Genomic DNA, 22,975 nt, shown 5'->3' with positions numbered 1-22,975 from the left:
TATGGAATAGGACGTAGAGTCTTTCAGGTGAGATACAAAGCAGGCTTCAATGTTGATATTTTACCAGCTCTGACCACAGTAACCTGCCATTTCCAGTCTCCGTACCGTCTACCCACAGAGAACCTAGACTGCAGTTTGGTCTGGGAGAAAAACCACCGCCACCTTCCACTGAAATGCACACTTCTGATCTTCAAGTTTTAGGTGTGGGTCTACTGGATGCTCTTGTTTATCCAGCCCTTTGCTAAAATAAGATGTATTCAGAAGGTCCTGTGTCATTTTTAATTTGTTCCTGTCACCTGTATAGGTACTGTCACATTAAAAAGGGAGACTTAATTAGTGGCTAGGGCACTAGCTTGTGAACTGAGCACCTCTGTTCACATCATCACGCCTGCAGATGTCCTGTTAAACGAGCCGGTGGGTTTCTCCGCTGCCTTCTCTCCTGCCTCTGGCCGGCTGTTCTGGGAGTACTGTGCCAGAGGACACGTGCCCGGTCAGGGTGGGTAATTTCAAGCAGACTAAATTTCAAGCAAAACCCTACTGGAGGGTAATTTCAAGCAGACAGGTCTGCTGCCAGCAGCGGTGAGCTGCGTGGGACGCCGAGGCAAAAACACCTAAGAGCCCTTGCTCTGTTTCGCGTGCCACGGTTTGGCGTAGAAATATGGAAATCTGCCTACCGGCGTGGTTACGGGCATCATCTCCAGCCAGCGTGGTTTTTCTGTTACTAGATTCACCACAGATTTCAATTAAATCAGGTTGCTGCATTACCGCTAAAAAAAAAAAAATAAAGAATAATAATAACAGCAGTATTCCTGAAGTAATTCTTCAAAGGTGTATACCTCTGGGTTTTTTTCAATGCCATTTACCTACGGTTATGTGCACCACTGGGGGGGGGGGGGTGTCAGGGAAGAGGTAGGTTTCGAACCGATCTGGCACCAAACACGGGTCATTCGTAGCTTGATTTGGGAGCGCTCCGCCGAGCCTGCAAGCGGCAGCCAGCCATCGCGGTCCCCCCCCGAGCTACGCACATCGCACTTTCCGTGACAAACACGCAAACCCCGGGGGCGCGGGGCAGGGGGCGGGGGCCGGCGGAGAGGGGCGGGGCGGAGCGTACGCTCCGCCCCGCCCCTCTCCGCCGGCCCCCGCCCCGCGCCCGCCGCCTTCCGTGAGGATGCTGCTGCTGCCGCCGCGGTCGCCGCCGCCGCTCTCCGCCCTGTCCCAGGTGCTGCGGCTGGAGCGAAACCGCCGCATCGGCGTGGTGTTCCCGCTGCAGAAGCTGGCGCGTTACTTGGCTCCCGGCGTCGACGCGACGCGGTTCGGCCTCTTCCAACCCGGCCTGGACGCCCTGCAACGCGCCGAAGGGTTTTTCAGGTCCGGCCGTCATCACGCCATCGATTACGTCAGCTCCGCCGTCCGTATGGACCATGCTCCGCCGCCCGCCCTGCCCGAGGTCTGCCGTCTGGGGTGACCGGGGCAGCGCAAGGACGTCGCTGTCCCCAGGCACCCGAGGGTGACGAATGAGCGGCAGCAGGAGGGGACACCCCACCCCCCGCTCCGCCCGGGCGCGTTGGGTGAGGGGAGACGGGGCGGGTGTAGAAATGCTAAATGCTGTCTTTCTGCCTCTCCTGCTGCAGGTGTGCTTCATCGGCAGAAGCAACGTGGGGAAGTCATCTCTAATCCGGGCCTTGTTTTCCCTGTCTCCAGAGGTGGAGGTCAGAGTGTCAAAAACGCCGGTAAGCGACGTTTTTAAACTTCAGAAGCTGGCGGCAGCCCAGGTAGGGCTGAGAAGGGCAGGAGGAAACAAGCTCTTGGGGAACTTGAAGCAGCAGGAGAACGCGCCAGCCGTGGTGGCTGCTAGCTCAGGGCTGGTGCAGACCTCTCTCCGGCAAAGGGAAAGGTGGAAAGAACCTAGCTTGGCTCTTCATCCAGGCCTGGCGTACACGCCAGACGGAAGAGTCGTAGGAGACAAGCAGGTGTGCCGTAAAGCCCTTTGGGGAGAACCAAGCACAGAGACCCGTGGAGGTATTTTTAGTCTGTTTTAAGGATGGTCACGTGGGATCACTGCAAGGGTAGGAGACTCGGCAGCTTAAAGCAACCGTAGCGTTTTTGCAGCCTTCTTCGGGGGAGGGTGGCAGGGGATGGTACAGAGATGTTTTGCGGGGCATGTCTTAGTCCACTGCTTAAAGCAACTTTTTTAAAACCACACGCACCCTTCCTTCATCTTACCTAAATCCCCTCCCCAGGGCCACACCAAGAAGATGAATTTCTTCAAAGTGGGGAAGTACTTTACTCTGGTGGATATGCCAGGATACGGCTACCGTGCCCCGCAGGACTTTGTGGAGATGGTGGAGGCCTATCTGCAGGAACGGCACAAGTAAGGGACTTAACTCTACCTCCACAGAGCAATGAAAGCCCGACAGGTATCCACAGTCACGTAATTAGGTGAAAAAATGCAGGAGGGGTAGCTGCTTCCGATGGTAGTATTGATTAATTCTGACATCATTTCCCTGGGAACCTCTGTGGCGTCACTCATTCGCGCTTAGACAGATCAAAACAGCAGAAAATATTGAGGTGCTGCTCCATGCTGACCCTCAGCTCCCATTTGTGGCGTTTCTTGGCTCTTCCTGTCCCCAGGTCCCATGTTGCCTGTTCTTGCTTATGAATTTGGAAGTAGCGGAGCAGGCATGAAATAATGGTGGTGATTACTGTTCCTTGTATTTCTGGCAGCTTGAAGAGGACGTTTCTATTAGTTGATGGTGTAGTAGGACTCCAGAAAACAGATCATATTGCAGTAGAGATGCTGGAAGATTTCGGGCTTCCTTATGTGGTAGGTAATGCTTTGTTCTCATGCTGGTTGTAAGCTACAGATAATTTAGAAAGGTTCATACCCTCTACGGGAGCTTATGCAAGTTAACCTACCTAACTAGTAGCTCCCCCCCCCGCCCCGTTAATAAAATAGGCCTAAAATATGTTGAGGTGGGCAAGTGGAATTTAAGGGATTTTTGCTAGATTTATTAAATGGACGCTTTTTTTTCTACTACTCAGCTTGAGGAGCTTGAAAAGGTCCACTGCTTATGCAGGCTATGGAAGTGTTTTGGTGAACTGTATTATACCATTTTTTCCCTTGGATATGACCCAGAGCTTTTAGCCTGTCTTGCAAGATGGTCTAGGACTCTTACAGATGTTCCAGGCTAGCAGCAAAATAATCTTGTTTTCCTCTTTTAATCCTCCTTTTCTGGATCTGTGCAGATGGTGTTAACAAAAATTGACCGAGCTTCCAGGGGAGTGTTGTTAAAGAACGTATTGGAGATCCAGGAGTTTGTAAAGGAGAAAACTCAGGGATGCTTTCCTCAGCTATTCCTTGTCAGGTAAAGCTCCTCTCCATTGCTGCCGTTCCCTTTCAGGTGGTGGTTTGCAGTGGGGCAAACTACCTGAAATGGGTCTGTCCGCTCCAGAGGTGGCACTTCTCTGTGCCCCAAGGATGGAGGGTGGGCTGATGATGGGGAGATGTCCCTCTCCTCTTCCTTCCCCCTCCTCCGCAAGTGAGCGGAGTCCCGTTTTCAATTGTGTTAACAATAACAAGCTGTAATTGTTTGATTACATAGCTGAAGTGCTTAATTTACCACGGTTGTACTGCACTGCAGGAGATGTAATTTAATACAGCCAGTGGCTTGCATTACTCCAAGACACAGCAGCATCTGGCACTGAACACCCACACCTTTGTTTCCACAGTTCTCTGGAGTTTTCGGGGGTTCACTTGCTACGGTGTTTTGTAGCCCATGTTACTGGAAACCTGCCTACTGTAGAGGCCAGCTGAAAAGACTTGCTCCTGGTCTGCTCGGCTCATCCAGAAGAAAAGGTAGCAAAACTAGAGGTGTGGATTTTTGTCGTAAATAACCCGAGGTACTAGAATTTATTTTTGGATAAACTTGTATGAATTTTTGGATAAATTAATATTTGTAAGGCTAAGCTTTTTGTTTAATAAATTCATCAGTTCAGGAGGTTTGCACTATGAATGAATTCAGGTTATTACAAAACTGTTTTATAAAACCTACATGATGGTTCTCAGAAGAAAAAAGCAAAGAGAACTTCCAAAGAGAAGCTAAGTTTTAATACAGCATTTTCATTCCCTCCAGCTAAATGTTCAAAAAGCTACCACTGCGTGCCTAACCTCTGCTATATTTAGGATACTAGAGATATAAGACTAGTAGGATCATTTAAAAAAAGGTATTTAGTTTAGAAAAGAAAAACTATAGCCCTAACATTAAGCAAACTGTACTTGCTAAGGTGAATCAAATGATACAGAGGTTTACTTCTCTCAGCTTACACGGTAGGGGCCAAAAACTAGCACCTGTGCAACCTGCCTGCTCTAAGGCCATCTAGAGTGGAAAGAGACATGTTGTCTGTGAGGGTGCATTTAGGACTTCTCGTATATTTTACTTTTCTAACTCTGTCATGCATTCAATAGGTGCAGCGTGACAGGACACCTCGATTGCATACCTCGGGTTCTCCCTGTTCCAGGTGGACGAAGGAATGGAGACATCTTTAATGGGATCTGCTTTTTGATCACTGTTGGCTTGAAACAGAGAGGAATAAATGACTGACACCTAGGGGAACTCTCTCCTTCTGCACTTTATCATCCATCAGTGCTGCATCTACCTTCTGTTTTAAATCCAGCGTGAAGTTCTGCAGCTGCGCTCAGAGGAATTGCCAGCAATGAGACACATTGTCCATTATCTGCATCTGTTTTACCCTGGCAGCTGAAGCACAATGCTGATGTCCCATACTCTTTAGGAGCACTGTAACAGCTGGCAGAACCATGTCCCACAGCAGATAAGAGCACCTGAAGTTGGCTTGTTACAAGGCACAGATTTGGAAAAAAAAGGACTGCCATCAATAGCAGTAGTTGTTACAAAAGCATTTACGCTAAAGCTATTAAGTGCCTACATCAAACATAGGTCTTGTCATGTCATGTCTTTAACATTGCCAAATGTGTGTATGCAGTTGTCAAAGTTACTTACACTAAGTGTTTAAACCTCAAGAAAGGGCAGGTCTTTTGTGAACCACCCTGAGGTATTGCTAGTGGGTTTTTTCATTATGGAATTTCTTCTAAGATTAGACATGAGGTGAGGTCTGTTTTCAGCATACACGTAGGAAGTGGGGTGGGGAATGCAATAGAAAGATGTTTCCACATCTTAGCAGAGATCAAACCTGTAATTCTCTAGTATTTTACCTCTAATCCTAAGGTGCTCCTGGGCAAACCAGCCCATAGGATGCTTAGTCCTAGGGAAAAGTGCGGTAGTATCTAGACAGATCAAACAGGTGCAAGTGAACACTTCAGGAATAATCTTTTCTTAGTATCTTAAAACCAGGATCTTCCAAAAGCACCCATCTTGCCAAGGGTGTCATTTTCAAGGCCTCAGCCTTGACTGAAAAGCCTCTGAAAATAAGTCTGTACGTGTAAAAGAAAGTGCAGTTCTGTTTTCAGTCCCTCTTCAGAACAAAACGCCTTACAGTGCTAGGAAGTCTTTTATTAACCACTTAAATAAATTCAGTATGTCTGGTAAATCCGTTTATATAAGAAGTGCTTTGAAATGGCAGCAGACGGCAAATTGGACCCCATGATCCTTGTGGGTATGTATAGCTGCCATGAGGTGTCCTTAGTGGAAGCCACGTGGAGCAAGGTCATGCAGTTTCTTAGAGCTGTACTAGAAGCAGTGGGTCCAGTCTTATCCTGAAGAACCAGCTTAACCTCTGGGCACATCTGGGTTTTCTGCTGTATCAGTCAAAAGATCTTCATTAACAAATTCTTCAAATACTGGAGTGACTCTTGGGTTTTCTTCAGCCATCTGCAGGAGGGAACACCACAGTTCTGTTACATGTAAGAATCGCTGCCCCTGTGACAGTGTTGTGGTTTACGCTGGGATGGCCACCAAATGAATGACAGATGCTCTCTTTTAAGGTAGAACAAAAACAATTTTTCTCTCCTTACTAACTGCGCTCTCTGAAATTAACGGTATGTTTTTCAGACAGTGTCTGCTTCTAGCAGTGATAAGGTCTGATGTTCACAGTTAGAAAAGACTTAACTGAAAAGTAAGATTACTGAAAAGAAACTGATTTTGTTCTACCCCAAACCAGGACGGACAAGTAATGTAGTAAATAAAATCACGTCTTCTCCTTCACTTAAACATTAAAACTTACATTTAGGTGCCATCATGGGAACAAGGTTTGGGTAGACAGGTGCCTGATGCACTGGCAGACTTTCTTGGCAAGTCCTTAAGGAACTCAGCTGTGTTGCTGAGTGCAGAACTGTGCTTTCTGAGGCCAAGGCCACAGGAGCTCCCCCGTTTTTTTTCCCCACTCATTGAGCAATGGTGGGCCCAGGAGCATGCCGAAACAGTAGAGACCATTCAGTTTCAAATGCTTTTGATGTCTTAAATTGTTTGCAGTGTATACACCACTCTGCAGGCACCCAGCATTATCTTGTAAAGCTTTGCCTCTCCTGCACCCGTCATTTACAGAAGTGATGTTGAGTACAGGCTTCAATGGAAAAGGATTTTACCTTGTGCATCTCTCTAGTCTTTCATCAGTACTTTCTCCTTTTTCTTCTTCTACTGTGTCTGGTCTAGTCTGTCACCATAACCCTGGCACTGCAAAGCCAGTATTTTGACCGTATTCTTGCAGAAGTCCCCTGAAGTCAGTATGGCGTAGAATGCATTTTAGCGGGGAGGTTGACCAGATACTACGTCAATAATTCTATTAATATTAGCAAAGTAACCTAAACAGGTTTCTTGGGTTATTTTAAAAAAGCAGAGAGGGGGCAGGTTTCAGCAGGTAGACATTTCAGATTTAGCCTCTCTGAGGCAGTTACACAGAGAGGCAACATGCACTAAGGCAGAAAGAGCTCTGGTTTACGGTCACTTTGAAGGTTGTTTCAGTATTGCCATCTTTCACTCTGTATCTTGTCCAAGGTCTTGCTCCTTGTGCTCAGCATTGTTTTCAAACTCTGCTCAGAACTAGGACGTACTGCAGTAGGAGCCCTCTGTTACAGCATGGAACACAGAACATGCCAAGTGTTGAATATAGACAATTCATTCTGCATTAAGTGGGGTGGCTGCACAGGAGAAGCAAAATACTGCTACCTCAACTATCAAAGTTTCTGGTGAGAGAGGAAACAGAAATTTTAGCAGCAGCTGATATTTCCAGTCCATCTGACTGGCTAACCCTACTCATGCTTGAGATTACTTTTAGTACCTGCTTATCCCAGCTATAACATGATACTGTATTTAATGGAGAAGTTGTAGCTGTTTCTGTGCAAGCAAAGACAAACCCAGAGGAACATAACAGCTTCTTACATCACTCCCCTGCTTAAGTGTTTTGGAAACAGAGTAAGACCAGAACCCATTTATAGAAGAATCAGAGGAAGGAGGAGTAAGTTGTGGCTTTGTCCCATGCTACAAATAGGACACAAGATGAGCGGAAAGGAACAGAACTAAGAAAAGGCAAACTGATCTTGCATTACATCCCAAAATAGAGATGATAAATTGAGAGGTGATTTATTAAGAGAAGTCATCGTTGTGGGATTAACCAAAAGGTTTTATTAAATAACGATTAAATGATTATTAGACAGTAGTAAAACACTCTACTACTTACTACACTTCTAATAATTAAGCTAGCCTGTATGCAATACACTTTAGATCTAATATAAAATGTCATTTACCCTGCTGTAGATACTGGATGCAGGCTAAAGGATCTCTCAACCTCAAGGACTAACCTTGACAGGTGTCAAGGGGAGATCACTGCCATGCAGCCTGCTGCTGTGTAAGAGAGCTCAGGGGGCTGTGGTGGCTGCAAATATTTAAAGTGATTGACTTGTTGTCAAATTCCCCTTTGGTGTACATGCAACTGTGCAACCCCCAGCAGCTGTAGTTTTGTCTGGTCCCAGCTCAGGCTGGTACCGTGATAAGACATGACCTAAATTCCTTAAGATCCTGAGAAGATATGACCTAGCACAATTTCTCAAGGTTTGTACAACAGGGCTGATTTCACTCAGGCCTGCTTGTCAGCGATGCCTGAATCAAAATACTGTTAATTCAGTTAGCCTGGGTGCACCTCTCACAGAGGCGTGACTTACCTTGACAGCTCTCTAGAAGCCACCCTCTCCACAACATGCCAGTCCCGTAACTTCCTTTTATTCTCATCTGATGCATTCACAGCCAGTTCATACCTAAAAACACCAGCAATAAAAAGTAAAGCAAACATCCCTTCCTTACCTACACAAGTGATTTTAACACTGGGTTCTGTAACTGCAATTTGATCTGCTCCAAAGACATAGCCACAGCATTAAGCCTATATGCAGAGATTTATTTTAACACTAATTTCACACTGTCCAAGCACTTGTTAAATACTTGATCTCTACCTACTTCCGCTGTAACTGGTCTACTTACAAGCATCTCTTAAATAAGCACAGAAACTGTTTTGCTCAACAAGGTCATTATTGAGCAGCTATCAACTGTTTACTTAAACGTACAGCAGATTTTCTCAGGGAAGCTAGTTCACATTTTTGTATTCTAATAATCTGTGATGGCATTCGTGCACCTTGTGGCATGTTTACAGGGGAGAATAAATGTTAGCACTGTTCTTGCTAGTGCTGCTCCCCAAGAATTTATTCTCGACTGGTTCTTGTGTGATGAATACAGCGCTGCTGGACTGTTGCCCTCGCTCCTGGTGCAAGTGCAGAATGTGGTGTCTTGGCATGGCACCAGCGCTCAGCTCCCTCAGGCAAGGCTGTTTAGACTCAGACACCGCAATGCGCTGTACTCACTTTTCTTGAATTCATTCCTTGGGATCCTTCAGTGCTTCATCAAGACCCTCTCTTTGCTCTACTCTCCAGTACGTTATTGTTTCTCCAGTGTCTGTGCCTCAGCTGCACCTTTTCCTTCTTCAGCTTCCTAGAGAAAAAAACTTTCGTTCAAACTTAACTTAGCAAGGCATTTATTACACTAGAAGAGTCAGCCTCCTACTGGAGACATAATGGATTTTTCTTTATAAGGAAAAATTTCTTCATGACAAAAATCTTTCTTAAGGCAAAACCTGACAAAGGCATAAGAAACTTGTATTTCTCAAGCATCAGCAAAACTAGCTTAAATGCTCACAACAATTTATGAAGGATGTAAGCTGTTGTACAATTCCAGAAGTATTATTTAACAGGGCAAAAGAAATGCACTCAGACCAAGGCCCATGTAGATTCAGTAGGACTTCAGAACCACAGCTGCCTTTGTGCTCAAAGACAATAAAAAACGTTGTGCTCATATTTAGAGATTCCTTTCCTTCAAAAAAAACACAGAAGGTGTGGGAAACCTGGTACTCAGCCCCCAGTTACAACAGAAATTTCAGAAATTCTAGAACTTGATGACGGAAGAACTAAAATAAGGAACAATACCAACAAACCTTGGGAAAGAGTTGGCAACATTAAAGTTTCTTTAAGACATTAAGAATCACTAACAGGTGACCAAGCTGATGAGGATAAATCTTGTTCAAGCCTTACATGTTAAATTACAAAGGAATGCAAATTTCCTTGCAGCTACAGGTAGGAACTTAAGCACAAATAAAAGTTAAATCGCATAGGGCATAGGCCCTTCTATTATAAACCTAGCTGAAAAGCACATTACTTAAGCAACTGATCTGTGTCCATTTCCTTTGCGTGCCCCTCCTCTGACATTTTTTACCTAGTTTAGGCTAACAGCAAGAAACATACCTCACAAAAAAAAAGAAGAAAAAAATTGTTTATTTAGATGTTGACAGAAGTAAGGTGTTAGTATATAGAAAGGAAAAGAGGATTTACAAGTGACATTGTACTTGTTCTTTGGCTTAGGGGAAGTCATTCTGAGCTTGGTCCCCTGCAAGCACGGGACTGCCAGTGAGGACTTCTAGATACCAGCGCAGGCTCCTACACTGAAAGCCCAGTTGCAGCGGGAAGCGAGCAGCGTACCCAGAAGTTACCCCAACACGCTCGTATTGATTTAAGTTCGGCTTTTGATGAAAGAGTGAACTCCATCCTCTGAATTAAATTCAGTTTTGAAGTTGCAGCCATGGGAAACTGCCATGTTTGTGGGGATTACCTTCAGTTTCCAAGTTGTTTGGTCATAGTCAGTCAATTGTGCTCCAATCTGTGAAGTACTGACAGCTGGGAAAAGGCAAAACTTATCTGAAAAGGCTACACATCCATTCCTGTTTCCTTAATTCCAGAGCTCATGAAGAATGCATTTTCTTTTCGGATTCCCACCCTCACCATCAAGAACAGCGAGAGCATCTAATTCTATCTCTTTACAACTGCCAACAGTTTCACTCACCAGCCCTTTGCCCTTCGCATGCTCCAGCTCTCAGAGCCATCAGTGACTTCACTGAAAAAAAAGACTAAATCCATTCCCTTTCCTGGATGTTAGTTATTATTAAAAGCATAATCTCAAATTTTATTGATCTAAAATAATTTACCATGCTAGAAAGAAAATGCTCTTCATTCACGTGATCAAATTCAAAACAACCACCAAGCATGGATGGATGTTTATATGCATGCATATAAAGCGGGAAGGAAGAACTCACCCAAAATGGTGCTAAAACGGAGAGAAGAATAAAGCCCGGTCTTTTGTCTCAGCCAGGCCAAATTGGTTTGATGTGCAAGCAATGAAACCAGCTGTTCTCTTCTCCTTTTCTACCTATACTTAGCCCATATTTAAAACTTTAGCATGTTGCAAAAACATGTACCAATGCCATCAGGAAAGGAAGAAAAAACCACAAGTTTATTCATACTTTACTTTTTGGTTTTTTTAAAAATGGTCTAAGAGCTAGTAAAGTCCTAAGTATTTAGAATTCATGCAGATTACACAGACATTTACTCCCACGAATCCTTTTCCTGACAGGGACGGAACTCTGTGCTGTAACTGCGCCAGTATCTTACCTTACATTGTTAAGTTTCATCTTCAGTTTCTCCTGAGCAGACCCAGGCATCAGCAAAAGTTTGTGTGTTCTTTCCCAAGTCAGGGATGATCTGAAAGGGAAATTCCAGAGTTGAGATCCTTTTTCCCTAAAACCCTGCCACAAAGCAACCTGCAATCTTTCAGCCTCCAGTACCAGAAAAAAATAAAGCCCACTGAGTTCTGTGTGACACCCTAGTGCTATTTTTCCTAAAACAAAAGTCAGAAAGAGAAATTAGTTTCCAGCTTTGATATAGCACATCCACTACTTTTTGTAGCTGTAAACTACACAGATTTATACTCAACACGTTACAAGTGCACAAGAATTTGTCTTCAAGTCAAAGCTCTACGCTTTATAGTTAGTTTATACAGTCACTAGTGATAAGTCACTGATTCCAGGTGAACAACCCGTACTCCGGCTTCTCCTTGTAAGCCTCAACCCCCCTTTCTGTGCCAAGGCGAGCACCTGGACAACCCAACCCCACGCCAGGGGCCGGGTCAGCTTCTTCATGGGAGCCCCCACAGTGACACGGACTGGGGGGGTGGGCAGAGGCAGGAGCCCAGCCCTACCCCCATGGCTCTTCCCGAGCCTGAAACCATCCCTCGGGCAGGGAGAGACAGGGCTTGTCTGCACTGGGAAATGGCTACGCAGTCAGATAACTACTGCGGGCAGAGACCCGACACAATGACCAAGGTCTACACCTACGAAGGGGGATGAGACTTTACAATTTTTTCCCCTGAAGAAAACACACTACATTAAAAGCCTACTGACATTAAAGCAGCTGCAAAGGACGCTGGCCTTGAAAGCACCACAGAATCACAGAATGGTAGGGTTGGAAGGGACCTCTGGAGATCATCTAGTCCAACCCCCCTGCCAGAGCAGGGTCACCCAGAGCAGGCTGCACAGGAACGCATCCAGGCGGGTTTTGAATGTCTCCAGAGATGGAGACTCCACCACCTCCCTGGGCAGCCTGTGCCAGTGCTCTGCCACCCTCAAAGTAAAGAAGTTCCTCCTCACGTTTACGTGGAACTTCCTATGCTCAAGTTTGTGCCCATTGCCCCTTGTCCTGTCGCTGGGCACCACTGAAAAGAGCCTGGCCCCATCCTCCTGACACCCACCCTTTCAGTATTTATAAGTGTTGGTAAGATCCCCCCTCAGTTGTCTTTTTTCCGGACTGAAGAGACCCAAATCCCTCAGCCTTTCCTCATCAGAGAGGTGTTCCAGTCCCCTCATCACCTTTGTAGCCCTTTGCTGCACCCTCTCCAGCAGCTCCCTGTCCTTCTTGAACCGGGGAGCCCACAACTGCGGCCACCTTTGTGCTGGGCAGCGGCACCGCTGAGGCGCGAGCGGAGCGGCGGACGACAAACCCACGCGCACCGGCACGATCCGCCCGAGCCCCCGCCCTCCACGGCAGGGCGTCACGGCGGCGGCGGCGGCCGCGGGGCGGGGCTGAGGAAGCGGAAGCTCTTCCCCCCGGCTCGGAAGCGACACGGCGGGTTCTGGCGGCTATGGCTGACGAGGAGGAGGACGCGCCGGTGAGTGGGGAGCGCTACAGAGGGACGCCCCGGCCCGCATCCGCCCTGGTGTGCCGGTGGCGGGGCGGCCGGTGGCTTAGGCCTCGCCCCGAGCCGGGGCTGTGGTGGGAGGGTAGAGGAAAGGGGTCCCCCCACCGCCCCGGGTGCTGATGGCGGCCTCTCCTCCGCTGTGCCCCTGTAGTTTGAAGAAGACGCGGAAGAAGCCGGCGGGGGCCTGGACGGCGGGCAGGGCAAGAGGAAGAGGCTGTTCTCCAAAGAACGTGAGTGGAGGCGGGGCAGGGCCCCCCGCCCGGCGCTGCGGGGAGCCCCCGGGGCTGGCGGAGCTCCCTGCGGCTGTGAGGGACCGTGTCCTTGTCCCAAACACAGCTGGAGCTCTGAGGAGGCAGCTGTGGTGTTCCAAAACTCGGTTTTCCTTAGCAAAGTGGCAGCTTTCCTTCTGTGCCCTGGCTGGAAGCGCATAAAACTATCATGTAGACCCCCCAAAAATATTGCTAATGCATCATTTCAGCCTGGAGAAGGCTCTGGGGAGACCTGATAACAGCCTTCTAGTACCTAAAGGGGGCCTACAGGAAGGATGGGGAGGGACTCTATTAGGGAGTGTAGCAATAGGACAAGGGGTAACGGTTTTAAACTGGAAAAGGGGAGATTTAGATTGGATATTAGGAAGAAGCTCTTTACTGAGAGGGTGGTGACACTGGAACAGGTTGCCCAGAGAAGTTGTGTATGGCCCATCCCTGGAAGTGTCCAAGGCCAGGCTGGATGGGGCTTTGAGCAGCCTGGTCTAGTGGGAGGTGTCCCTGCCCATGGCAGGGGGTTGGAACTGGATGATCTTTAAGGTCCCTTCCAACCCGAACCATTTTATCATTCTACGATCATCTGAACTTAACTGTGCCAATAATCAGTCATGCTGTCAGTCGGTGTTCAGTATTTGGTAGGCTAAATGCATATTTAAGGAGCCTGTTATCAGATGAGCTTTTCTGTGTATACAGCACTAGGCTTTTGTTGGTTTCTGTCTGCCTCCTTATTTCCCATACGTTTGCTCAAGAACTGTCCTGTCCAAGAGAGAAGGTGCCATCCTGGGGCTGGAGCACGCGGGCTGGTGAGCTCCAACTTGATGTGTGCTGCTGACAGCGCTGAATGGATGAAAGAAGCCTCACGCTAAGTGTTTCTTTCTGCAGTAAGGTGCATGATGTATGGATTTGGGGATGACCAGAACCCTTACACAGAATCAGTGGACATTCTTGAGGACCTGGTAATAGAGTTTATCACAGAAATGGTAAGTCAGCTCTAGACAGTGTTATCAAAACATCCTCAGTAAGACTTCAGTCTTCTGAAGGTTAATGCCTCTGACTCAAATACTGCATTATCCCAGGCCAAAACCTCTGATGCTAGTAGGAAAAAGCTAAACGTAGACTTTGCTCTTCCAAGATTAAGGCAAAATTCATACATTTTACTCCACGTGGATTTAGAACAGTGTCTGAATTCCTTAAGTAGCAGATAGATTTGTGTTGGTGGTGGGGAAATACACAGCTGACTGAGGTTCACTGTGGCATCACTGTACGTGCAGCTGACAAAAGACAAGGCACAAGGCTCAGCTTTGAAAGTTTATTGGATGGGAATATAGCTTTGCTATGAAAGAAACACAAGCTTCTGAGACCCGAAGCCATCCCTCTTCATTTGGATACTGTTTGCAAGTTTGCTTTGTTTTTTTCAAAAATGTTATTCCTACTGGTTTTGGATGCCTTTTCTTTTGAAAGGTTGGCCTTGCCTTCCCTCATCAAAATGCCCTAAGCTGTCCTGTGATACAGGTGCTTCACGCTGCTTCCAGGTTCTGCCTGATGCTGTTCATCATCAAACACTCTGCAGGCTGGGGGGGTCCTATATATAATCTGCTTTAGTTTTGATATCATTATTGTTAGTGTGTATAGTGGTATGTGCAGGGTGTGACAGGCAGCTGGGGACAGCAGAGCAACAGTAACTCCATGGCTTACTGGGAAGTTCTCTTGTGACTAGGATGATGGTGCCCAGGTCTTGAAATTGCTTACTTTTTGATTATAAGACAGGAAATAAAGTGGAATGGAGATTAAAAAAAAAACCAAACCACAAACCAAAACAAAAACACCACACAAACCAAAACTATATATATAAATTAAGGGGCAAAGGAACCCTGCTGACTTTCCTCTTTTCCTCTAACAGACACATAAGGCCATGTCCATTGGGCGGCAGGGTCGTGTACAGGTTGAGGACATTGTCTTTCTAATCCGCAAGGACCCCCGGAAGTTTGCCAGAGTTAAAGACCTCCTAACAATGAATGAAGAACTGAAACGAGCCAGAAAGGCCTTTGATGAAGCAAACTATGGATCTTGATTCTGTGTGCAGGGTGCACTGGGGCATTACTTGAGCACCTGCTGCCCAAAAGGAAGGAATGTCATGTGCGTTGTTTGGAGGGGTTATTCAGGCTGGAGGTCACTGCTGGGATGTCTAACCTCACTCCCAGCCTTTTCTGAAAAGTATTGAAGCAGCTGAATGTTATCGGATTGTATGTGGTATACTTACGTATTTTTATACCATTTTATGAAATGAGAAGAGAACTCTGAAGATTCTTGTAATGGCAGGAAGTCTGTTTGAAGGAGGACTATGTTGAATGGGAGATCCAGAGGGCTAATGGTGGGTGATTCCCTACAACTCTTTCAGTTGTAGAGAAACGAAACCCAGGCAATGGATCTTGGCTAACTGGACAAAGTCTTCAAGGCCAAACTGCCAGAGAACTTCTGCTCTTTGCTCTGTACATGCTCTTTGAATAAAACATGTTAAGTTTGTGCCCACTCCTAACTAAACTTACATTGACCAATTTATACAAGGTGCATAATACAGATTTTTTTTTAGCACTTAATTGGTTTATCTTTTTTTCTGTCCCACTGGGTAAAGCTCTTGTTTCCTAACAATATTAAGCCTAAGAAATTGGAGTTAACCTATTACAGATTTATTTGCACTTACAGCCATTCTTTACCTCTGTTAGGCAGGTGCTCTACAATAAAGCAGATTCCTGTTCTTCATTCTGAGACAATTTTTTCTTAGTATTTCCTGGTGATCCTGATCTTGGGACTTAGTTACAAGCAAGAGCTTGTCAGAAAGCACTAACCACGTTGCTTGTTCTAACATCACTTTGTTAATATATTTCAGAGTAGCTGTGCCTTACATTGCCAAACAGGCAGAAATTGCACTTACGTTAAAGAGATTTTAGGACAGCGAGAAACATGTTTGCAGGCCACAGCTGTGCTTTCCGCTATTTCTGGAGCAGCTCAGAGGCAATACGTTCAGTTAAGTCCCTATTGCAGGACAAGGATAACCAATGTTCAACAGCAATAATACTGCAAGTTAAGGCTGTCCCATATACAAGTGGCAGAGAAGGAAGGGTATAAGGCTACTTCCTTGGAAAAGCAGCAGCAAGTCTTGTCCTAAGCAGCAGTAGGCGATCAGCTGCAGCCTTCTGACATAGATGGCAATTACTGGTACTGTGGGTTTGACAGCAGCACTTAACATGTGGTCCAGCAATAGGGGACACTGAGGAGGGGTAGCTCACTGTTTCTGGACAAGGCTAGGTGAAAGGATGAAGACTATTCAGCTGTTTGGAACACCCTTCCATAAAAAAAAAAACTGGTTTACAAAAATATAATAAAATAATTGCTACTTCCATAGCAGAATTCGGGCTGTGAATTACCAAGACACTGTTAGGGTTTTGAGGGTTTTTACTTAAGAAAAAATAATTGGAATGGCTTGATCTCTTTCCTCCTTGCAAGTCCAGGGTCAGACACCCATTGCTGCAAAAATAGAATCAATATCCATGTTCTCAGTAGCTTCTTCCCACGCAGGGCCAGGGCTTCCTTCCAGCAGCAGCTGCTTAGTGGTCCCGGCTGTGCTTAGTCTGACAGACGCTCTATCAGCATTGGAACGTCCTTCACGACTCGGAGGCCCATCCTGGTAAGCTGGGAGCACAGGGGATGCACTGTTCTCACAGACCCCAAAAAGCTGAGAAGAATTTTGCCGAACAGTCTTCAAAGTTCTCTTCAAGCGTGCGGATGATTTGATCCTCCTTCGACAGAACCGTGCCCTGAGGTACTGCTTTGGCCAGCGTGTGTTTTGTGACCCATATAGGAGGTATTTACGGACAGATGTTTTGACACAGCACAGTTTTTTCTTCAACCTTAAGGGAAGGAAGGTGCACAAAATATAACTTTATCAGCTGCTCAAGTGTTATTTTGTTTTGGGAGATTTAGTTATTGGCCTTCTCTACCATTTTCCTTGTCGTACCAAGGAAATACAACAGCACCTTGCACAACGGTAGTCAGGGCATTCTGAAGAAAGATGACACCCCTTGCATCGGATAATCATTACCATTAGACATGCACATGATTTAAGGTGCATTTTCACCCTCCTTCTAAAGCATTTATGCATTTATTAGCCTTTTAAATCCTTTCACAAATGACTGAAGCTAAACAAAATGCTCATGTCGGAGCATCCAGTGACCTGAACTAGTGATCCCATTTGAATTTAAAAAGAGTGGGTTAGACCACTGCATTTCTCTACACTAGCAAAATACTTTATTAAAATGTAAAGTGTCAGATCCAGAAACCCCGCACCCACATAAAATTACCTGCATCCTTGAGCCTCCACATGGTGCAACCGATTACTTTTCAACAACTTGTTACGCAGAAAATAAGATTCCGATTTGAATTTGTTGCCTTTGCACCACAAAATAGCTTTTCTGAGTGCCTCTGACAGTTCCCCAAACGACGAAGCTGTTTGGACCATCTGTACAAGAGCTCCAGTATGCTGCGATTTTGCTATATGAGAGGAAAGTGATGCTGATTTTGCTTTAAAAGGTGTTGATGCAATGCTTATACCCTGAAACAGAGTAACAGAAACAGTTAGTCTTTTAAAAATGTGACAGGCCTGATCCTCTCTGCTGGAGAGGAGCAGAGCACTAAGGTTTTTGGGAGAACAGGCCTTATTTCCTAAGGAAAAAGTGGAAGAGCAGTCTTGTTTTGTGGAATACAAAAAGAGGCGGCAGATAAGTACAATTTCTGGCTGTTCCTGTATTCCTGTCTACTACTGACTTGCTCTCTGGTCATTTCACTTGACATACCAACAAATGCTCAAATTTTTAAGCAGAAATTAGTAGTGATTTTCAGTGCAAAGCTTCCACACCAACTTGGGATGTTGAACAAGCAAAAATAAGGCAGGGAAAGAAGACATTTTCCATCAGGGATATCATGTTTTGAGTGTTAGTGTCTTTAAAGTTAAAAAAAATAAAATACGTAAAATGGCACCATACAAACCTGTTGTGTTAGAGGTCTGGATGGTCTAAGCAAGCTCTTCACATCAAACCCCAGGTGCTTCCCTACAAAGAGAGAGGAGAGTTCCTATTATGAAATAAAGACAGTTTTCAGTCTTAGCACAGAGATGCTGCAGTGCTTTGCCCTGCTGAGCGCTCAGATCTCCTGCCGCCTCAGCAGGCTCACACCTGTACTCAGCATTTCCAGGCAAACTCAAGGGGGCTGCGCTCATCTCCCATGGCAGCTGGCAAGGGATGAAGAGGATGCAGAGACTTACAGATAGCTTCATGTGTAAAAGCTTCACGCAAACACCTGGACGCCTGCAGTCACTGGCCATAGCCCTGACTGCAGGGGACGACTTGGGCACAGCCCAGAACCAGCACGCACAGGATGCTTGCATCCTGTACTTAGAAACTTATCTACTCTTGCACAGATTACAGACAGTGCTTGTAGCTTCCCTCACTATCCTTGGGCCCCATCTATATAGAGGCAGGAAAATATAAATGACTATTTACAGGACCTGTATACTGTATTCCTTACCTGCTTCTCTTCAGGCTATGCCACATTTAAAAAAAAACCAAAACAAAAAAACCCAAACAAACCAAAAAGCCTCACAATACTGAAATTATCCACAGCTTTACAAAGGCAAGGGTACATGCAGCATTCACTTCCTCTTCCAAGGTCAGGAGAGGGGGGTTTGTACTAGAATCGCACTCTGTGGGTAAAAGTGCTTGGCTCTGTTGGGCAGAAGCTGCAGTCAGTCTCTGAGATAACCAGTAGCACTGTGGCACAAGGCTTTACCTCTGCTGGCTCTGGTCACCAGAACTGGCTCTCCAATGTCCACAGGGCATGGGATGCTACGGTTTTTCAGAGCACTCGTGCAGGTCGCAAAACGTCTCTTTTTCCCCACCTCTGACACTGCCTCTGGCATTGTAGGAAAGAGCTTCTTCAGCCAGCTGGTAGGTTTTTTTGTTGTAAGCATTCTAGCCTTTTGCTTCTTCACCTCAGAAGAAACATTCACTCCAAGGAAGTTACTGATATCAGAAGGGAAGGTAAACCCCTTGATATAAGGCATCTGTTGGGTCTCAGATACCAGATGAAGTGATGTCGACAATACGCCATACAAGGAAATGAGGCTCTGCAGTACACACCTGTGCTGAATCCTGAAGAGAGAAGACACAAAGGCATGGAGTCTCCTCTAGCAAAACCTCGTGCTCGCTGAATAACTACCTTCAGCTCAAGCGGAAGCACTGATGGAAGAGATTCCAAGCTGATTTTTCCTTGTTCCCCCTCAAGACAAGCTTCTTTTTACACTCCGTACTTTCCTTGATATTAGTCTGAGCTTTAAGGAACTCTTCTAGGTCAGATCACAGGAGTGACTTGACTAGTAAATCCCTGATCAGGGGGCCCCTCTGCTTCCTTAGAACTTTGTGGAGTGCCACACCAGGGACTTAGCAGGTTCTAAGGTCACATCCAAGTCATTTGACAAAGAGGACTTCCCCCCAAAGCAGCCTGTACCAACTCAGGACAACGGTACTAGCACTGAGGCCATACAATCGCCTGCTCTGCGTTTACTGGGCAGACAGATTCCTTGTGCCAAAAAAGGCTTTACTGAGTTCTACACAATGCTGTTACTCTTTCAGCTACAGACAGCAGTTACTTTCTTGGCGTTGCTCTGCTGTACTGAGACTAGAACAATGATTTCCCTGGAAAACTCAGGAGTATTACAGAACTTTATCCCAGCCTTTCTATTTCAGCATGAGGCAGGACTTACTGCTTGCTGCAAGAAGTACCAGATGTTTATGTCAGGCTGGCGTTAACACTGTGATTTTATTAGTGCTACATAAAGTTTGCTACGAGTGAAGAACAAAGCCTTCCAAAACAGCATGTAAGAGGTCTCTCTCCACTTACACAACTTTTCAGATGCTAGAATCAAGTCCAAAAAGGATGGAGGGACCCCCCCACACACCTCCTCCTCTCCCCAACCAAATAAAGCTCACTCAGCAACAAGGCCTAATTACAAGCCCTTCTCCCTGACAGGCACGTCAAACAGACAACAAACAAGACAGACTTTTGAACACACAAACCATAGCCGGCTCAACAACCCTGAAGCCACAGTGTTCAAAAGTATGAATTCTTCTGAGCAGAGATGTTGAACGGACAAGCTGAAGATTAGACCAGTTAAGGATAAAAAATAAACAGTATATAATGAGACTTGCTGAACACACCAACTAGAGGCAATTCACAGGGGAATATTCTGGATAATTTGGGAGATAAACATCCAAACTTTGGGTTGCTCAAGGGTGGAGCAGCAGCCAGCCAACAGCCTGAGGTTCCTACATAATAACTTGAAAATAAGATGTCTGGCTATCAAAGAAACTCCAAGTTGCACATATGAATTGCACGGTTGAGTCCATCAGCAATACGTGGCCTACAGCAGACCTAGTTCTGGTCTCAAGAGGTGCTGCTGGTGAACTGTAATAATGTGTTCATGGTGAAAAAAGGATACAGAAAAGCTTTACAGCAACAGTCCAGTAGACGGAGAATGAGCTTGCAACCTCCCAATACCTTCAGAGCCACTGTTTCCAGCATAGGCTGGCTGGGAACTAAGCACTCTGCATGGGCTTGGGGTGTATTCTTCCTGTGTTGATACAAGGATGAGAAGATGGTTGTGATGTAGCATTCCCCCCACCTTTAGTTCTGCAGGCCTGCTTAATAGATATATCCAGTATATGGGATCGTGACACTTACTTGGGGATCAGTCCTGCCAGAGTTTCAATGCAGCCCACCAAGTTCATCTTCCATAGGCGTTTCAAGCATTGTTCTACCTAGGGAAAAAAAGAAAGCTCCTTTGACTGGTATTTTAAGAGGGGGGAGAGTCTTTTTCTAAGAACTATCACTATCTTAAGTGATACCTTCCCCTTATCAGTTTAACAGCACAAATAGCAGGTTTGTGTGACAGAAAGCTCTGGTATGTTCCTATATCTGCACTATGATGAAAGAGACTCCTTTATCACACTACTGCGAACATGGAATTAAGTGAAGAGTTGGAGTAAGCCATTGTTAATTGGTGCTGTGTGGTTTCTCAAGCAGTATACAATGGCTTGTGGTATTGGCTTTCAAGAACAAAAATACATAAACAAACCACGAGAGTAAGAACAAATTCCTGTTTTATTTCAAAGCAGTTATTTGAAGATACTGACAATCCAGTAAAGTACTGGAAAACGAGTAAGCACTTCACTTTTCATCTTAAACCAGAACGTGGCCTAATAGAGTAGCCTAGAATTATTCTTCCCCCCTCCCATTATTACAATTAATTGAAAATCAAATCTCTGTAGTGCTGATGCATTCAAAAAGTATGTAATTGTAACTACTTCAGGTCTTGGTGTGAATATAAGAGACCGAGTCTTGGCCGCCCATGGCTGGAAAGCTCAAATGGCACTGGCTGCACAGAGCCAGCAGATCCACTCAACTGTGCGGAGCCTCACAGCCGACAAAAACGCCCCAGCTCCAAAACGCTGTGCGCACGATGATGCCCCGGGTGCCCCTCTGGGACCGGTGACCCGCTGCCGGCTCCCTGCCGACCGGCCGGGGCCGCTCCTCACCTGCTGCAGGGCCAGGTAGGGCCGGTGCCGGAGCAGCCTGCTGTGGTACACGTACAGCACGGCCCGCAGGACGCGTCCCTCGGCGGCCAGGCCCCTCCCCGACAACCGCTTGCCGACCATGCCGCACCGCCGCCGCAGCACCGGCAGCCACCTCACTGCGGGCGGGAAGGAGATACCGCCTCAGCCACCGCCTCGGCCCCGACGGCCCCCCACCCCGCGGCCGACGGGCACCGACCGACCGACCGACCGACCGACGGCCGCAAACCGGCGCCCCGCACGGCGCCTGGCCGCGCCTTACGACGCCTCCCAGCCCTCCCCAGGGACCTGCAGGGTGACTGTCCGCCAGGGCCACCGTGGGGCTACTGGCGGGCCACGGCACGTCCAGCCGGTTCCACGCCGCCTCGGGCGCCGCCATCTTCCCCGGTGCGGGGCGGCGCCGCGCAGGGCAGGAGGGAGCTCGAACGCGGGCGCGACCATGTTGGCGGGACGAGGGGGGGAGCCGGGCCGGACCAAGCCATCTGGGTGGGGGCCGGGCCGTTCCCAGCAGCAGCACCTCCGGCCCGCAAGCCCGGGGTGGGGGGGCGGGGAGGCGGCGCAGGGTTCGCTCGCCCCGGGGTCTGCGGTGCCTGGGTGCCGGCACCCCGCATCCCAGAGCCGCGGGACGGAAGCCCCCGGGCTCCCCCCCGTCCCTCCCGCCAGGCGGGGCCGATGCCGGGGGCACAGCCGGGCGGGAGCGGGAAAGCCCCGCTCAGCGTCCCGGGGCAAGCGGCGTGGCCAGGCCGATGCCCGGGGCTGGGTGAAGGCCGTGGGGCAGCCGTGAGTCCCCCGGCCGTGTGGGGTGTGCTGGCTGTGGGCACCCACTCCATCATCTGGTGACACCAAGGCACCCCAGCCTGGATGCAGCTCCAAGGCCCAGGGCCTGACTCTGACAGGCTGCGCTCCCAAAATGTCATAAGTGAGAAGGGAAAGAAATATAAATTATGGGTGTTATTCAACACTTCTAAAACCTCGCAATTCTTCAGTGCCTGCCTCGGGAGCCTGGGCTGTTCAGAGCCAGAAGTCCCCTGTGTTCTTCAGGGGACGGCCCCGTCACCAGCCGTGCGGCTGTCCCTGTCATCGCAGATGCAGGGCCCCCAGAGTGCAGTAAAAGCCGGGTAACTTCACACCAGTGGCGAGAATCGGCATTTTGGACAAGGAGGGGCTTTGCTGCCCGTGCCCTGGGTGCCTGCCTGCCTCCCAGCCCCAGCCGCTGGGATGGGCTGTGGCAGGGCCAAAGGGTCGAGGCCGGGCAGGAGCGGGGCCTGTGGTGGGTGCAGGTGCCCGATGGAGTTGATTGTTGTATTGGTGCTCCCAGAATGGTTTCCCATCAAATGGATTGAATTTTTGTGGTCTTCCCTGAGTTCTTCTCCCCTGAGTATAAGACGTTATTTCCTGCCTCTGTCCCTCTCTGCCTGAAGTTGAATGTGCTCTTTTCTTACCTGCCAACATTGGTATTGCCGTTAAAATATTTGCTAGAATTCGTTAGAAA

General features: G+C 47.4%; 3 protein-coding genes and 1 long non-coding RNA gene across 7 annotated transcripts; 2 read left to right on the top strand and 2 right to left on the bottom strand.

Annotated features, from left to right (window-relative positions):
* The first annotated feature begins 1,138 nt into the window (after positions 1-1,138).
* Positions 1,139-5,815, top strand: GTPBP8 (GTP binding protein 8). Of its 3 annotated transcripts, none has more exons than XR_012588348.1 (7): positions 1,139-1,447; positions 1,632-1,730; positions 2,241-2,371; positions 2,725-2,824; positions 3,247-3,365; positions 3,730-3,871; positions 4,466-5,815. XR_012588348.1 is itself a non-coding variant. In XM_074594832.1 (7 exons), exons 1-6 carry the CDS (start codon positions 1,169-1,171, stop codon positions 3,812-3,814), a joined length of 813 nt encoding a protein of 270 aa, XP_074450933.1. In that variant the 5' UTR covers positions 1,139-1,168; the 3' UTR covers positions 3,815-3,856; positions 4,466-5,815. The 3 variants fall into 3 exon arrangements, 1 of the variants encoding a protein (XP_074450933.1); XR_012588346.1 differs by having other exon boundaries at positions 3,730-3,900; XM_074594832.1 differs by having other exon boundaries at positions 3,730-3,856.
* Positions 5,716-12,371, bottom strand: LOC141746425 (uncharacterized). The gene is made up of 5 exons (XR_012588352.1): positions 12,208-12,371; positions 10,955-11,044; positions 8,822-8,948; positions 8,132-8,224; positions 5,716-5,846 (listed from the first exon to the last, which is right to left on the bottom strand). It is a non-coding gene; the product is annotated as an uncharacterized LOC141746425 (long non-coding RNA).
* Positions 12,372-12,396: 25 nt separating this feature from the next.
* TAF13 (TATA-box binding protein associated factor 13) lies at positions 12,397-15,562 on the top strand. The gene is made up of 4 exons (XM_074594851.1): positions 12,397-12,506; positions 12,688-12,766; positions 13,685-13,782; positions 14,703-15,562. The coding sequence occupies exons 1-4, from the start codon at positions 12,480-12,482 to the stop codon at positions 14,871-14,873; spliced, it is 375 nt and encodes a 124-aa protein (XP_074450952.1). The 5' UTR covers positions 12,397-12,479; the 3' UTR covers positions 14,874-15,562.
* A 675-nt stretch (positions 15,563-16,237) lies between these two features.
* RMP64 (ribonuclease MRP subunit p64) lies at positions 16,238-21,868 on the bottom strand. 2 transcript variants are annotated; one of them, XM_074594810.1, is made up of 9 exons: positions 21,772-21,868; positions 21,448-21,602; positions 20,594-20,670; positions 20,352-20,483; positions 19,930-20,007; positions 18,644-19,005; positions 17,846-17,907; positions 17,161-17,411; positions 16,238-16,710 (listed from the first exon to the last, which is right to left on the bottom strand). In XM_074594810.1, the coding sequence occupies exons 1-9, from the start codon at positions 21,860-21,862 to the stop codon at positions 16,314-16,316; spliced, it is 1,605 nt and encodes a 534-aa protein (XP_074450911.1). In that variant the 5' UTR covers positions 21,863-21,868; the 3' UTR covers positions 16,238-16,313. The 2 variants fall into 2 exon arrangements, with proteins under 2 accessions (XP_074450911.1, XP_074450922.1); XM_074594821.1 differs by lacking the exon at positions 21,448-21,602.
* Between the last annotated feature and the right edge of the window lie 1,107 nt (positions 21,869-22,975).

This window comes from Larus michahellis, chromosome 1 (assembly GCF_964199755.1).
Source record: "Larus michahellis chromosome 1, bLarMic1.1, whole genome shotgun sequence".
NCBI classification, from domain to species: Eukaryota; Metazoa; Chordata; class Aves; order Charadriiformes; family Laridae; genus Larus; species Larus michahellis.
This window is presented reverse-complemented; position numbering and strand designations above follow the sequence as displayed.